Source organism: Mastigoproctus giganteus, chromosome 14 (genome assembly GCF_048544385.1).
Source record: "Mastigoproctus giganteus isolate SK-2022 chromosome 14, ASM4854438v1, whole genome shotgun sequence".
Taxonomy (NCBI): Eukaryota; Metazoa; Arthropoda; class Arachnida; order Uropygi; family Thelyphonidae; genus Mastigoproctus; species Mastigoproctus giganteus.
In genome coordinates this window covers 9,567,203-9,584,394 of record NC_143588.1, presented here as the reverse complement: position 1 = coordinate 9,584,394, position 17,192 = coordinate 9,567,203, and the positions used below count along the sequence as shown (strand labels likewise).

At 37.6% G+C, this 17,192-nt stretch overlaps 1 protein-coding gene across 3 annotated transcripts in view; it reads left to right on the top strand.

Moving 5' to 3' along the window:
• The window catches only part of LOC150074973 (uncharacterized), a 763,849-nt gene that overhangs the window by 356,482 nt on the left and 390,175 nt on the right, over window positions 1–17,192 (top strand). For all 3 annotated transcript variants that reach the window (XM_090388939.1, XM_090388938.1, XM_090388937.1), the window contains exon 8: window positions 3,696–3,770. In XM_090388939.1, coding sequence (XP_090245065.1) covers window positions 3,696–3,770 — 75 coding nt within the window. The remainder of the gene's footprint in view (window positions 1–3,695; window positions 3,771–17,192) is intronic.

Here is a 17,192-nt window from a genome sequence, read left to right as displayed (position 1 = left end):
TATATTCTAAATTATTTTTTACCACGTGTCCGCGTACACGTGTTTTTTGACATACAGAACATGTCAGAAACAGAAGTAAGAGTATTGCTGTTCTTTTTCATAATTTAGGTGGATGACCTCTGAAAAAGACACAGAAATTATGAAAGATACTGCAATGCTATTTCTACTTTGGTCGTTCTTTTCAAAAATCTGCTATTTCTACCTTGGTCGTTCTTTTCAAATTTTGCATTTTTTCAAAATTCACACTTTGTTTATAACGTTACACTTTTCTTTTCCGTTCTTCCCCCTTTATTCAACATACATCGCTCCCAGGGTACACGGTATTTTCATTATTAGCATAAGTTAAATTAAAGATTTACACATAACATTAAAAATAATTTTCTATATATATATATATATATATATACACACATAGTTTTATAACTGTATTGGGATATAAGTTTAGGGTTATATTTTTGTATTGAAATTGAAATTTTATTTGAAATTGAATCAAAATCATGACTCAGAGCAGCAAAGCAAAAGGCTCAAGTTAGTGGGAGTGTTGTGTCTCAGGAAAAAACTGATGGGGGGGTTGTCTTCTGGATCACAGCCTTTAGAAATGTACAGCTTGTTTGACATTTGTGGAGCAATCAGGAATGGGACGTGATATTGCCAAGTGGAATATCTTTGTGTGTGCACGATGTAAGGAGTGTGAGGAAATCAGGCACCAACTCCACATCGTTATGGGCCTATATGAGGGCTTGAAGGACAGGGTGGATGCCTTCGAAGGATGTAAATTGAGGGCCCCTCTCAGCTGCCCAAATCAACCCAAGAGCTTTCACTTGAACCACACAACACAGCAGGAACACCTAAGGCAGAATGTGCTGGTCCAAAAGGAACTAGTTGTTGTCTTTGACTTTATTATCAGGAAACAGGGAACATATTGTGCAAAAAGTTTTAGTGGAACAGGACCAGGGTTTGTCTGCCAGGGACAAACGTTGATGACAGATATCATCTCTTATAAGCAAAGGTTGTAGAGCAGATATCATATTTTACAAAAGATGATATTGTTGTATATATTGGCACTAATGATATTAAGAGTAGGAGACCAGTGGAATTACTTAAAAAGTACTGGTCAATTTTGAAAAAAAAAAAATGCCTTGAGTTAGGGTTGAATTTGAAAGTGTCTACAATTCTGTCCAGACACGATAGGAGGGATTATGTGATGAGAGCTTTGTTGATCAATTCGGCCCTGGAGAGATTGCTTAAGGCTCAAGTGGTAGAATTTTTCTCATCCTAGTTTGTGCTTGTTAACAGGAGAGAGACTGCTTCTTCAGGGATGGGATACACTTAAATAGAAAAGGTGCAAGAATATTTGCTGATGCTATTGAGGAAATATTAAGTGGGCTGGAAAACTGCTAGCTTGGGGGGTGGGGGGATACACAGACTAATAGATTAACAGTGGCCGTTGCCAAGTGATTCTTGCCCTTCTTCTATTGGAATGTGCAGCCTGGAACACAAGGTGCAGGGGATTCCAGAGACTGCTGAAATGCTAAGAGTTTGGCAGATGCTAAGAGTTTGGCCAATGCTAAGAGTTTGGCAAATAAATTTGAGGTCTTGGTCAAAACATCAAAGGTGTCATATATTGTTGGGAAATCAGAGACGTGGTGTCACACAGATATAAGGATTGCAGAACCAGAAATTGGGGAGTACAATGTGTACGGGAAGGGTAGGATAAGGAAGGGAGGAGGGGTTATGCCTGTTAGTTAAGAAACATAAAATTGAAGGATGTACTGCCAGTCAACATAGCTGGACAGTGTAGAGTCAGTTTGTTGTGACATAAGCACCGGGAAAGCAAAATTGAGAGTTGGAGTGTGTTATTACAATTAGCCATATGATATAAGGAACCCTGAGGCTTTTGCTTGCTGCGCCAGCCAAAAAAAAAAAAAAAAAAAAAAATTAATAATAATAAAAAAAAAAATTGAGTTACCCTGAGAGAGAAGAAGAAGGAATCACCAAGAAAGAGAAGAATGATTTGTAGAGTTTTGAGAATGATAGACACACTAGTTGAAAGATAGTGTGGAGTATGGAAATTTAAAGTCAGAGGAAGTCAAATAGAAGATTAAGAAGTTTATAACAAGAGATATCACAGTAGACAGACATACATACATACAAGAACAACATTTTAAATAAAAGGGCAACTGAGATGAGTGGTGTTTGAGTAAACTAATAATTGGGGTTGTTTTAGAGAAAAGAACTGGGGTTGTCAAATTGCCTTTAGAAATTGATAGCATTGAGATTTTAACTCAGACCGTGTTGTTTGTGATATGAATTTAGAAGTTTTGTTAGTTTTACCTGTTTTTGTCGATATATTTGTATGTGTGTTTAACTATTTATTATCCATTAAGGTAGAATGCAGAAGCTTTTTGGTGGGTGAAAAATGTATGGATTGATAAGATGTTTAGATATGGAATATATTTGGTAAATAAAATCTGGCACTTCTTAATTCGCAGGGATTAAGAAGTGCTGGATTTTAAAATTTTCAGAATTTTTGAGAGAGATTGATTCTTGGCGATTGAGTCACTCTAGAGGAGCACATTTGAATAAATATTAAGCATAAACATGTTTATGTTTGTAAAATGAACACGTATAAAGATATAAATATTGATAATGCTTATCTTGTCCTTTCATTGGTTTTTGTACTTGAAAGGATTTAAACAGTACAGATAATGCAGTGGTCTTGATTATCACAGAAGAACGAGTTTGCTTTTCTGTGATGATTAAGACCACTGCATTATTTATACCATATTTAAGTAATTAAGTAAGTAATCTTGTCTTATATCTCGCAAAAAGGATTCTTCTGCTCCTATACTTATCTTTGGTAACACTCTGATTTCTAGGTAAAATGATATATCTCTTTTGGGGATTACCCTGTCTTCTAATCTCTCTCTCTCTCTCTCTCTCTCTCTCTCTCTCTTTGCACAAGCACATTACAAATATTGCTTCCTTTGCATATAAAAAACTTGGTTTTCTCTTTCGCTCTCGCCGTTGCTTTTCTTCCAAACAGTTGTTCACTCTGTACAAATCGCAAATCCGTCCTACCATGGAATATTATTCCCACATCTGGTGCGGTTCCCCGACTGGCAACTGGTTAATGTTCCAGCACGTAATTACCGTGGGATAGGTTCTGGCCAATTTCCCTTAAATCTAATGCTATTTTACGTTTGTAACAACCTTGAAAGACATTCTCTATAATGACCCAAAAATTTCCACCACTTGGTCTTGTTTGTTTCTTCCTTTTTTTGCTTTTTTGATTTATTTTTTATAACAATAATGACATATCAAATGAAAGAATGCTATATTATTCAAGCACTTAATGAATTGGCTTCTATAATTCCCCGTGACCACCAAATTTGGAGGATGCGGTAAGGTCAGGGAATGACCACCGCATATCCCCAAGCAATATGGCCTTATTTACTAATGCTCCTAAAAACAAAATAACACTCACTCACTCAGAAGTTTATCAGTTATTCTATTCTGCCTAAATCATATTCACTGTTGAATTATTCTTGATAAAGAACTAGGTAAAAACAATAACAATAATAATTTGTTTATAAAATGAATATTTGTTTCGATTGTACACATTATAATTAGATTGAAGTTAGTTTTCATTTTGAATTTCTATGGAATAATTGGATATATTTTTTGTTATTTAGATAAAAGGGTTGTTGAAGAGATACAACAGACTTCTGAAAGAAAAGGAGTACCTGTAGAAGAGGAATTTATTATTGGTAATCAGTGCACTTATATGCATTACACTTATATACACACTAAAACTATGAAATTACCAACAATGTTATGTCAACTTTCACTATCACGTAGAGTTGTAACACCACATATCACATAAGAAATCATAGGTATAGAAAAGACATTTACACTACATTTTGAAAGTTGTTGTTTTAATTGAACTGGAGGGTATCTTACTTAAAGTTGTAATTAAATCCCATTGTTTCATTGGATCTTACTAATTTTCGCCAGGAGTATCAAAATAATTATATCAATGGATTGAATAAAAACAAAGAAATAAACATCTCCATCAGCAAGACTGATCATGAGGGCAGGAATAGTTTGTTTATATAATTACAATAATTTATTGCAATTATAGAAAGAAAATAAGCCACAGGAATTAATATAGGTAATTGGTTTACAGGCCCTGTTGTTATTATTATTATTTTTAAAAATTTTTTTTATTTTTTTATTTTTTGGTTTTTAGGAGCATTAGCAACTAAGGCCATATTGTTCCGGGGATATGTGGTAGTCATTCCTTGATCTTTCTGCATCCTCCGTATTTGGTGGTCACAGGCTCGAACCCTGGTCTAATCAAGAAGCGTGTGCTACGCACTGCTGCTCCTGCCCATCTGGCTACGGAGGCGCCACCCTGTTAAGAATACAGTAACATTGATCAATGAGTTATATGGATGTGATACTGATAGCTTGCAAAAATGGCTCATATTTAATGCCATGATACTTTTTCATGGTATTAGTGTTGAAACTGTTTATGGCAACTGTTTAATGTTCCAGCCCGTAATTACCTTGGGATAGGTTCTGGCCAATTTCCCTTAAACCTAATGCTATTTTACGTTTCTAACAACATTGAAAGACATTCTCTATAATGACCCAAAAATTTCCACCACTTGGTCTTGTTTGTTTGTTTCTTTTTTTTTATTTTTTTTTTATAACAATAATGACATATGAAATGAAAGAATGCTATATTATCCAAGCACTTAATGAACATGACGAACTTACAGGCTTGTCATGATCATGGCTTGACTGAAAAATCACGTGTTGGGGTAACGAAATTAATTTTAATAAGCACATGAAACATGCCCAAGGTACCCTTGGGGTTTCTGCTGAAGTTATCTCCTATTTAGAACCATGGTAGCTCATACCTACAAAGGAACTGGATGCAAAAAATAATCTTGATATCATATATTTGGATTTCAGGAAAGCTTTTGACACTGTTGCGCATGGAAGACTGTTGTACAAATTGGAACAGAATGGTATTAAGGGTAAGTTGCTACAATGGATAAAAGGATGGTTGAGTGGGAGAAGACAGAGGGTGGTAATCAATGGGTGCTGGTATTCGTGGACTAATGTTATTAGTGGAGTCCCACAGGGTTCGGTGTTGGGTCCACTGTTGTTTTGTATATTTATCTGTGATATTGATGAAGGTATTTCAGGCTTAGTGTCGAAGATTGCAAATGATAGAAAGGTTGGCAGGGTTGTTAATGACAGTAATGGCAGTGTGCTACTGCAACAGGATCTAGATAATTTGGGCAGATGGGCTAAGAAGTGGCAACTGAAGTTTAACCTTGACAAATGCAAAGTACTGCATATGGGTAGAAGTAACCCGAGAGAAAAGTACCAACTGTGTGGTACTACACTTAAGGTGGTAGAAAATGAAAAAGACATGGGAGTAATTGTGCAGTCAGATATGAAGTTTTCTGAGCAATGCAGACCGGCTGCCAGGGCAGGTCATGGGGTTTTGTCAATGATATTTATGAATTTTGCTAGCAGGGAAAAGAAGGTGATTGTCCCTCTGTATAAGGCAATGGTCAGGCAACGCCTTGCGTACCGCGTACAGGTCTGGAGGCCTCATTTTAGGAAGGATGTCAATTTGCTTGAGCTTGTACAGAGAAGGGCAACAAGATTGGTGAGGGGAATGAAGGGATCCTCTTACCAAGAGAGGCTTAAGTTCTGCAAATTGCAGTGGCTGGAGACTAGGCACCTGCGCTGTGTATAAGGCCTTGAATGGGTTGAGCACGCTGAATTCTGATGGGATCCTTCCACTTGTTCAGATTACGAACCTAAGGGGGGCATAAATTCAAATTAAGAAAAGACAGATGGAGAATAGATGTGTGGAAATTTGCCTTTAGCCAGCGGATGGTTAATTGCTGGAACAAACTACCATCTGTCGTTGTGGAAGTTGATAGGTTGAATAAATTTTAGGAGGAACTGGACAGGCATTTGGAGGGAATGGTGTGATTGGTTTTTTTTTTTTTTTTTTGGCTGATGCTTCATAAGCTCATACACTTGCTTTCTTGCATCATATGCCACTACTACTACTAGGTATATGTGTACATACTTAGATACACGTATAAAAGCCTTACTGCTGACAAGGGGAATTGATTTCAGAATTTAAAATAATCTATCAAAATTTGCTAGGTAGCTGCAGTAGCAGAGCATGTTTTAAAAGAAAATGATGATGGTGCATGATAGCAATTAATCCACTTTTGAAGTTAGGATGCACTTAAAAAAAACAACATAAAAGTTTTAATCTTTGATTACCATCCCTCGACAAAACTTGCCAACCCTCTTGCCTCATAAGTTCCTCTTCTTTATTACTTCAAATTCAACCCTCTTGCCTCATAAGTTCCTCTTCTTTATTACTTCAAATTCAACTCTCTTGCCTCATAAGTTCCTCTTCTTTATTATTTCAAATTTCAGGTTCTGTTATGTCTCTAATGATTCCTCTTCATTCATGCAATCGTAAAGCAGTGTCTCCATTCACATCAGCATATTCTTCAAAACATGTTTCCCATGTGAGTTTAGGCCTCTCCAAAAATTTTATTATTAGTCGTTGGACTCTTCTTCACAGTTAATAGAGGAACAAGCTTCAGTTGTTGCATCAGCTAAGGTGATAAATCCAGCTGGAAATTGTTTGAAGCAGCTGGCAATAATTTTTTAGTCAACCTCATCCTACCTGAACATAATATGTTGCTGCAGAACATTGAATTTACATTATGTTTGCTTTTGAGACACAGCACAGTTTTGTTTAATAGTATTTTTAGATAGTTTTCTAAAAGCACTGAATTACAACTTGATCATTTGGCCTAAGAACCGATGTCATATTAGTTGACAGGTACACAACAGTGACCATATTTAAGCATTGCACTTGGCAATGAGGGGTGCAATTATCCACAGAGAGCAAATTTTTTCTATTCTCCCTGCTCGTCCTGCTATCTGTCTGTGATCCATTCTTCATAGATTTTTGATAATATCCAAGCCTTTTGATTTGTTCAATACATAGCTGGCATTGTCTTCAAACCTTTAAAACATTGGAATTTGTGGGCTTTCAAATAATTAGGATAGCAAGGTTCTCTGTGCCAGATGAGTTTACTGCTAGGAGAATGGTAATCTGTTGTTTTTCATTTTTTCAATACTGCATTTCTCACCTTTACACACTGATGGATCCAGAAAAAAAAATGACAGGAGGGGGTACCATTTCGTGCCTTGTTTGTACACAAAACAAGGCACAAAATAATGTACAGATCAAAACAAATACGACACTGAAAAGGTACTGTGACTGGTGGACACAAGCACATAGCTAATCTGAATTACATTGAAGTAAACATTACGCATGACCCAACTGTGTGGCGCCTTGAACTAGAATGGCGATAGTATCAGTGTTGCCAACAGTAAAAAAATAGCTAAAATTCTATGTTAACGATGAAAAAAAAATTTTTTTGTAGCTAAAGGGAATTTAAACGATTGCTGTATATTTTCCAAAAAATTACAGGGGGGGCACGTTCCCCTACACTGAATTTGCCTATGCCTTTACATATAAGCATTTTATACAGTAGAAATAAATAAACAAAAGTCTAGTTTCATCAGCATTGAAGATATCATTCTGGTCATATTTCAACAAAACATTTTTTTACATAATTCTCCTTCATTCCTTTGTAACTCCAGTGTCGAAGACCGTTCTTTCGCTACACACATTTTTTTCGAAAGACTACTCGTGATGAGTTGTAAATTTCTGGAACAGTTGAATAGAGGACTTGTAATCTTCGATATTTATTTATTTGATGTCCAAATGATTCAGCCGTAGTTTTTAAAAGGTTTTCATATATGGGCAGGTTTTTTGAACACATCATCATTTACTTCCACCATTATAAAAGTCTGAGAGATAAGTGCAAAGTCAAATTTATCACGAACATCAAAACCGGTGATGTATGATGAGCTGATCAGTAGCATGCAAGATGTCCATGGCAAATTTTACCATGCTTTTTATGTATGGTTAAATAAAAAAAAGTCTTTATTTTATTTATTTTTTTTTTATGAAAACTCCAAACACGAGAGGTATTAGAACCTATAATACTTAGCACCGTGCTTGAGTTGGAGGTTGAAAAGACGAAAGAAGATATTTGTTGACATTAGACTTGAACTTCTGTAGACTATAATTTTCAGGAAATACGTATGAAGGAAGGTTGTTCCAGAAAATGGCAGTTGAATGAATAAACGAGGAAGATGAAAAGTTGGTTCTCTGATTTTGAAGTTGGACAGTAAATGGATATTGGCTGGTGACGGCACGTGTTCGGACTGTCTTGAAAGAGAGAGCGGGAATTATAGAAGCCAATTCAGAAGAACAGTGCCCATGGAAGTATTTGTAGAAAAGTCATGCAGCAGAAACAGTATGCCTATCAGACAGCAAGTGGAGAGATTCTGTTAGAGAGGAGTCATTAATTAACCTAACTGCTCTCTTCTGAATGGAATCTAGAAGCCTGAGAGAGGTTTTGGGGGCACTGCCCCAGATGTGGGAACAATATTCCATGGCAAGGCAGATTTTCGATTTGTACAGAGTGAACAGCTGTTTGGAAGAAAAGTAATGCCAAGAGCGAAAGAGAAAACCAAGTTTTTTAGATGCAGAGGAAGCAATATTTGTAATGTGCTTGTGCCAAGAGAGGTTATAAGTCAAAGTAATCCCCAAAAGAGATATATCATTTCTGAAAAAGGCATAGTGTACAATAGTGTATTCCTTAAAGCAGCCATAAGTAGATGATGTCTAGCAGGCAATCCAAACTGAAACCAACAGACAAAAGAAATAAGGTAAGCTAATGTTGGAAAACATACTATATTGGTAAACAGTCTTGCAAGTATAGTTTTTCACCTCCTGGGATTTGGATTGCAGATGAGGATTTTGATCAAAATGTTAATCCATGTGGTAGAGAAATCCTTCTCTCTCTCACATAGGGTATGAGATATTCCTTGGACCTTTTTCAGTATTTGGTCTCTGAAAAGAAAAAGCCATTGTGATCTGATGACATGTCTCCAATAGTTGGATTTTTGCTTCTTTAAATTCTCTTCTCCTTTAACATTGATATAATGTTTGTGAAAGCAAATACAGTGGATTCTGGTTATTTGAGCAACCTTTTAATTGGGGCAGCCGTTTATTTTGGACAAATCTTAAAGAACAGAACCTAATCGAGAAAATAGCCAGGGTTTACTTCGCTTAATTGCGACAACATGCCATTTAATCTGGCCAGGAGACCACAGCACTCGCGATTACCCTACGATTCTCTCGGACCATACCATGTGGTTTGGTCGGTTTACTGGAGGTCACACAACCATAAAACAATTAACAGTCTCCAGTTTATTGGGCTTTTCTGTTAGTGCAATTTATTTTAAATGGATAGTAAACTCGATCTTATTGAATTTGCAATAATATCAACAGCTATAATTCTGTGGGTTATTATGGTGAAATGTGTTTACCCTTCCATGAAACCTTCAATCATATAAAAAAATAAATTTTCACAATCTTCTCTTCATTCCTATTTTTTAAGCTTCATGACTTATTACTCCATTCTCACTTGTGCTTATCTTATTACTTGCAATTTGTGTGTGCACCGTGTTCTTTTTATTGATTGCTTATCTTTTTTACTGTTTTAAATTTTAACCCCCACACACAAATGTCAGTGAACAGAAATTTCAGCTAGTTAGTATGTACATATTACAGTATATATTAATTAAGCTATGCAAGTTAGGATAAATTTATTTTTGTTTTGCTAACCTACGGAAAAATATTCTTCCGATTTTCACATATCATTTAATGTTTTTATTGGTAAGGGTAATAAAGTGTAAATCTGTACTTAATACAAAGGGTACTAGGAAAGTTTTGCAATACAGCTTTGTTTATTTAATTTTTTCAAAGTAATTTCCTCTACATTCAATACACCTCTCCATCCTCCAAAACTAATCTTTACACCAGTTCTGCCAAGTTTCACTAGGGAGTAAAGCACACTCGTTGTCCCAAGCCCGTAGAAGGTCCTCATCACTGGAAAACCGCCTCCCTTTTAGCTTCATTTTCACATGTGGGAACAGTGCAAAGTCGCAGGGATCAAGGTCTGGACTGTAGGGAGGGTGCTCGAGAAGTTTCAGTCCTGTCGTGGTCAAATATTCGGTGCAGGCTTTGGCGCGGTGAGCTGCAGCATTATCGTGATGGAGGTACCAGGTGTCCAGTCTTGACTTTGGCCGCAGGTTCTTCATAGATCCAATGACTTTAGGCAGGCATTTTTCAGTATACCACTTAGCCGTGACTGTCTTCTGCGTGTCCAAAATGACACGTTCCACAATTCCACTCGATTTGAAAAATACAGCTATCATTTTCTTCTTTACAGATCGGGATTTTCTGACAATTACGGGTGTGTCGTCATCATCAAAGACCCAAACTTTGTTTTGAGCCTTGGTCGGCAGATCGTAATAGTACAGCCAAGTCTCGTCACCTGTCACGATGTTGTTCACATACCGAGATTGTCCCTTATCAAACTTTTTTAACATCTCCCGGCACCAAGTCACACGTCGTGTCATCTGCTCTTCAGTCAGTTGATGCGGCACCCAAAGAGAACAAAGTTTCTTCACGTGCAAATGATCTTGCGGAATCGAACAAATTGCTGGTGCATTTAGGCCCAAAGTATCCTCTATCTGTTGGTAGGTCACTCGCCTGTTTTCGTCAAGCATTTTCCTCACAGCAGTAACGTTTTCCTCCGTAACTGACGTTCGTGGCCTTCCCGGCCTCTCAGAATCCTCCAGAGTGAAATTTCCCCTTTGGCATTCTCTATACCACCTGAATATCGTTGTACGATGTGGACAATCATCATCTAGTGCAAGAGTCATTTCTTCTAAGCACTGGTCTATGGTTAAACCACGCGTGAAATTATACCGCAAAACTGTCCTTATCTCATTTCGTGACCACGATGCCATCGCAAGCACTTTACACTCTCACTACTAATGAATAACTGAGCCCATCGACTTGGCGCGGCGGCTACTATGCACATATGAACATGTCTCAACATGCAGCAACAAGCAGCTTCCTGTGATTCATTGTTGTGTCATATTGCAAAACTTTCCTAGTACCCTTTGTATATCGTTACTTTTATAGCCTGTGGATAATATTCCTCCTATTTTCGCTGATTAGAATCACTGTTTAATAGAATTAAAATTCAATTCACAAACTCAATCACAATGACCAGTGCTTATTACATATTGTATAGTGAACGGTACTTTACTATGGTGAGTCCATCGTATCATGGTTTGATCGTACAGAAAATCAATCTCAAAACTGTATTTTTAACCATACTATTTATGTGAAACTTTGCATAATTGAGGCAGCTGCTTAATCGGGCCATAGTGCACTAAACCTGATGTGTCCAAAATAACCAGAATCCACTGTAGTTGGTGTTCTGAAATACCGTGTTTTTATCACCCCCCCCTCTCTCTCTCTCTCTCTCTCTCTCTCTCTCTCTCTCTCTCTCTCTCTCTCTCTCTGTCTCTCTCTCTCTCTGTCTCTCTCTCTCTCTCTCTCTCTCTCTCTCTCTCTCTCTCTCTCTCTGTGCAGTCATTTCTAAGTTGAGTTAAATTCTCATTTAGTCTACTTTCTTCTGTATCTCATTGGCTCTTACATGGTTTTTTTTTTTTTTTGTATCCCCCCACCACCGATGCTGACATTTTTGTGGTCCTGACAATTAATTACTAGTTTGCTAGTAACCATTTACCAGTATCACTTTATATAGCTAAACCATCCACATCTCCTTACTTGCATTTTTGTTCAATCAACCTCATATCCAGGCTCACTCTAATAAACTAATTCTTCACTTTTCCTTTTCTTGTAATTCTATACATCAATCTGAGCATTCTTGTGTGTGTTATGTGTAATCTCTGCACTTTTCTCCCTGCTGGATAACATCCCACACCAATCCTCAGTTCCATACTTGCTACTGTTCTACTCACTAATGCTACTGTACTATACAGGCAACCCCCATATAACATGGTACTTCTACAATGCGGTTTCGCTCTGACACGATTGATAAATTGCGGCAGTCCTCACACAATATGGTACTTATATAACATGGTTAGAGAATTTTGGTAAAACTCGCATAACAGTATTTTTGTGCGGGGGAAAATCTTGCTATTAATTTGGATGTAATTTTTCAACATTTCCACTTTTTTTGAATCCTCGCTGTTGACTCGCTAGTAAAAAAAAAACAAAAAAAAAAAAAAAAAAAACGGAAATCCCTGTATTTCCGGTTGTTATTTTGTTGGGGAAAATTCCCGTTTTACATTCTGTGCTATTGAACTTGTGGAAAAATCTAGATTTCAAAGTATTATTACTATTGGATAGCACACCAGACCATCCAAAAGATTTAGGTCATCCAAATGTTGAAGTTATGTTCCTACTGCCACAGTTGTACTGAGTTAATACAACTTCTTTCATTCAGCAAGTTCCTGAATGCAAGATCAGAATTTCATTCTGAACTTGCAGTCAGGAACTTTGCAATTGAGCACATAAACAATATTAACCAAGGACACACACCACACTTCAAACTGAATTTTTATAAAATCAAAGCAAAATTAAAAAGTTTTGAATATATTTTGATGCGAAATACATGCTAAAAGTGAGGAACGGAAATCATTTCATGAAATACAAGATTCATCTACTGACGAGAAAATTGTTGCTGTAAATTGAATGAAATGCCACTGTCTATTATAAAAAAAAAAAAAAAAAAAACTCTGGACCTTTGCACTTAAGTCATAATTCTTGCAAATTCAGTGTTGGGCAAAGTAGCATATAGAAACACTTACATTCACCTTCTTTACATGTACCACAGAAAGTAAAGGATGAAGTGACTAAAACTTGTCTTACAATGTTGCAAAGACATTACACCCTTTGACATTGTGACTGGTTCTGACTTTACAGAGTACTCCAACTTTTAGTAAAAGTAGTGTCACTGCACTGAAATCTGAATGTTAGAGATTTGTTACCACATCCTACTATGATTTCCTGCAATGCACAAAAAGAAGCTGAAAAGTTGCCTCAGTATTCAGTCATTAATTGATCTATGTCAGTGTAATGCATCTATGGAGCCTCCGGTGCCAAGTGAATTTGAGGTCAAGCGATATTTCTGCGATCCATAGAGTGATCTTCAAAAGCAACTAAAGCTATTTCTAAGTTCCTACTTTTCTCTTAGCAATCTTATTTTTCAATATGTTCTATACTTGAAAAGCCACAAGTTAGAACACAGAAAGGAAACCCACCTTTCTTTATTTATCCATGTATTTCTAGTTCCCTAACCAGCTAACACTTAAACCGCTTGGCCTCCCCATGGCGGGGCCGTAAATCTTGTCAAATAAGTCCTCTTGCCAAGGGCGAAAAGGAGCAAACATGACAAATACATACCATGTAGACATGGAAAACAAAAACCCAAAGAGACAGAAGAATGATCGGATGGAGCACCCCCTGCCCATCTTTCTTAATTTTCCATTCTCTAAGTAGTCAGCCTATGAGTAAATTGTCTCCTTTTGTTATCCAAAAGCATCTGGAGGGTATTGCAGGATCTCCCAAGACGGTGAAGAGACTGCAATCAGGAGACCTTTTAATAGAAACCACGAATCGAATCAAAGACATTCTGAAAAGCTTTTACAACTACAAGCTTTGCTGAAATTCCTGTAAAAATATTTCCTCATGAAACCCTAAATTCATCTAAGTGTGTCCTATCTAGTTGGGATTTGTGAAATGTCACCGAGGAGGAAATAACCCAGGAACTGCAGGGACAGAATGTAATAGAAGCAAAAAGAATAATGATTAAAAAAGATAATCAACTGGCACCTACCAGAAATATTATTCTTACCTTCAATACACCAAACTTACTCTCCACTGTAAAAGCAGGTTATTTATTTTGTCGCATTCGCCCCTGCATCCCCAACCCTTTAAGATGCTATAAATGCCAAAAGTATGGCCATTCCCAAACTGTATGTAGTGGAATTCTTGTGTACGCCAACTGTGGATCCTCATACCACATACAAAATGACTGCACAGCTACAAAAATGACTTGTCCAAATTGCAAAGATTACCGACATCCTGCATATTCCAAGACATGCGAAAACTGGAAAACAGAGAAAAAATTAGTAAAATACAAGGTTGAAATCAGTCAGTTACCAAGAAGTGAGAAAACTAGTTGCACCAACTAAAAACCAAAATATTACCTATTCAAACGCTGTAAAAAATATCAAGCGGCCTCCGTTCAAACTGATGTCACAGTCCCTACTAATAAATCGATTTCTGATTGGGCTAGAAATGTCCTCTCTGAGCTACAACCAACTGTACACAAGCAACAATCCAAGACCACAGACCAAGCAAATAATACTCCTCTGTCAATACTAGCAGCACCTCTTTCTTCAGTGATTGCTACCACATCTCGTATTACAAACACAAATGCTATCAAAAATATTCAGGACACAACCATGGACACAGATGGCACATCTATATAGGAAGATCCTATTTTAGAAATCAATGCTGAAGAAGAAGAAATGGACACTGGTCGGCCAGTTTTCATAAAAAAAGACAAAGAGAAATTGGAATGCCATAAACCAATCACCTTCAAAAAACAGTCAGAATCAGCTCCATCAACTAAAAACAAATAATGCCTTGTATTTTACAATGGAACTGCAGAGGCTTCCGTTGTAATACAGACAATATCCAAGATCTAATTAATTGATTTTCTCCAGTGATATTTTGTCTTTATTGAAGATATCGAAATAGAGCTAATGCTACCCATGGTGGTGTGGCAATTCTAGTAAATTCCAAGGTCCCAACTAAACATATATTACTTCAAACGGAAATAGAATCTGTTGCTGTTCATATAACTCTCCATATTGCAATAACACTTGTCTCAATCTACCTACAGCCAAACTATTTTAGTTGTCAAAAGATCTTGAAGACCTCTTCATACAGATATCTCCACCAATCTGTTTATTAGCGGACTTTAATGGGCACCACCCCTTATGGGGTGGGGTGCTACTAAATTAGATAGGCGGGGTCGACTAATTGAAAGCTTTTTAGAGACACTAAATCTCACCATACTTACTACTGGTGCACCCACACACATACAGCTCCCAACTGGAAAACCTCAGCAACAGATCTCTCAATTTGTTCTCCAGTACTGGTTCCAACCATAGAGTAGTACGTAATAAATAATCCCATGAGCAGTGACAACTTCCCAATAGTATGCAACTTCTTAATAGCACTGACTCCTCTAGCTCAACCCTGCAGAAAATGGAAATTGCCCGAGCAAACTGGGCAAAATTCCAGTCATCAATATTAGCATTAGTAGAGGCATATGATGCAAGAAAGCAAGATTATGCAGCATCAGCCAAAAAAAAAAAAAAAGGAAAAAAACCCTACCACTTCACCCCTCTGTTCATTCAAAATACCTGTCCAGCTGAGCCTTAAATTTATTTGGGCTATCAACCTCTACAACAAGGGATGGAAGTCTGTTCCACCAACCAACTACCCGCTGGCTAAAGGCAAATTTCCGCACGTCTATCCTACATCTGTCTTTCCTCAATTTGAATTTATGCCCTCTCAGGTGATTATTCTGACCAAGAGGAAGTATCCCATCAGCATTGAGCATGCTCAAACCATTCAAGGCTTTATACACCTCTATCAGATCACCTCGCTGGTGCCTAGTCTCCAGACACTAATTTACGAAACTTAAGCCTTTCTTCGTAAGAGGAACCCTTTGTTTCTTTCACTAATCTTGTTGCCCTTCTCTGTACTCATTCCAGCAGCTCTACATCCTCCTTGAAATGAGGCCTCTAGACCTGTATACAGTACTCAAGGTGTGGCCTGACCATTGCCATATACAAGGGAATAATCACCTCCTTATCCTGCTAGAAAAAAATTCCTGTATATCATTGACAAGACACCGTGAGCTACTCTTGCAGTCTGACTGCACTGCTCAGAGAACTTCATATCTGCCTGCACAATTACCCCCAGGTCCTTTTTGTTCTCTACCACTGTCAGTGTAGTACCACAGAGTTGATATGTTGCTCTGGGGTTGCTGTTTCCCATATGTAGTACTTTACATTTGTCAATGTTAAACTTCATTTGCCACCTCTCAGCCCATCTCCTCAACCTTTCCAGATCCAGCATAGTGTCAGTAGTGTCCTTAACAACCCTGCCAACCTTTGTATCGTATGCAAACTTGGACATTAAGCTTGCTATACCATTATAAATATTATTTATAAATACAGAAAACAATAATGGACTCAACACTGAACCCTGAGGGACTCCACTAATAACATTAGTCCACGAAGAGCAGTGTCCATTGATTACCACTCTCTATCTTTTCCCCATCAACCACCCCCCTTATCCATAGCAACAATTTTCCTCCAATGCCACACTGCTCCAATTTGTGCAGCAGTCTTCCATGTGCAACAGTATCAAAAGCCTTTCTAAGATTCAAGTATATAATATCTAAGTTATCCCTGTATCCAGCTCTTTTGTGACTGCTTCATAGTATCCAATCAAATTGGTCAGGCAAGACTTCCCCTTAACAAAGCCATACTGTGTCCGAGCTATAACTGAAGTCTTGTCTAGATGATCCTGCAGTGCTTCTTTAACCAGTGCCTCCATTAATTTTCCGGGAACAGAAGTTAAACTAACAGGTCTATAATTACTTGTGTCAGCCTTTGATCCTCCTTTGTGAATTGGGGTCACATTTGCACATCTCCAGTCTGTGGGTAGCTCCCCTGAGCCCAAGAAGCTCGCATAATTATGGCTAAGGGTTTGCTTACTTCCTTTGCTGCCTCCGTTAATACAACTGGATAGATCCCATCCCAGGTGCCTTTCTTGTGCTTATCTTCTGGGAAACAGCAACCCCAGATACAACAATTTCTCCTCCACTTTACTCTCAGTTATTACAAGATTCTCTAGCTTACTGACAGAGTTGAATACACCTCTGGCATTCGCCTCGCTGAATAACTCCTCATGTGTGAATGTCTATGCAAAATATTTATTTAGTTTGTTAGCTACCTGAGCAGGATCATCAACAGTTGAACCAACGATATCAAATGGACCAATCTGATTCATCCCCTTC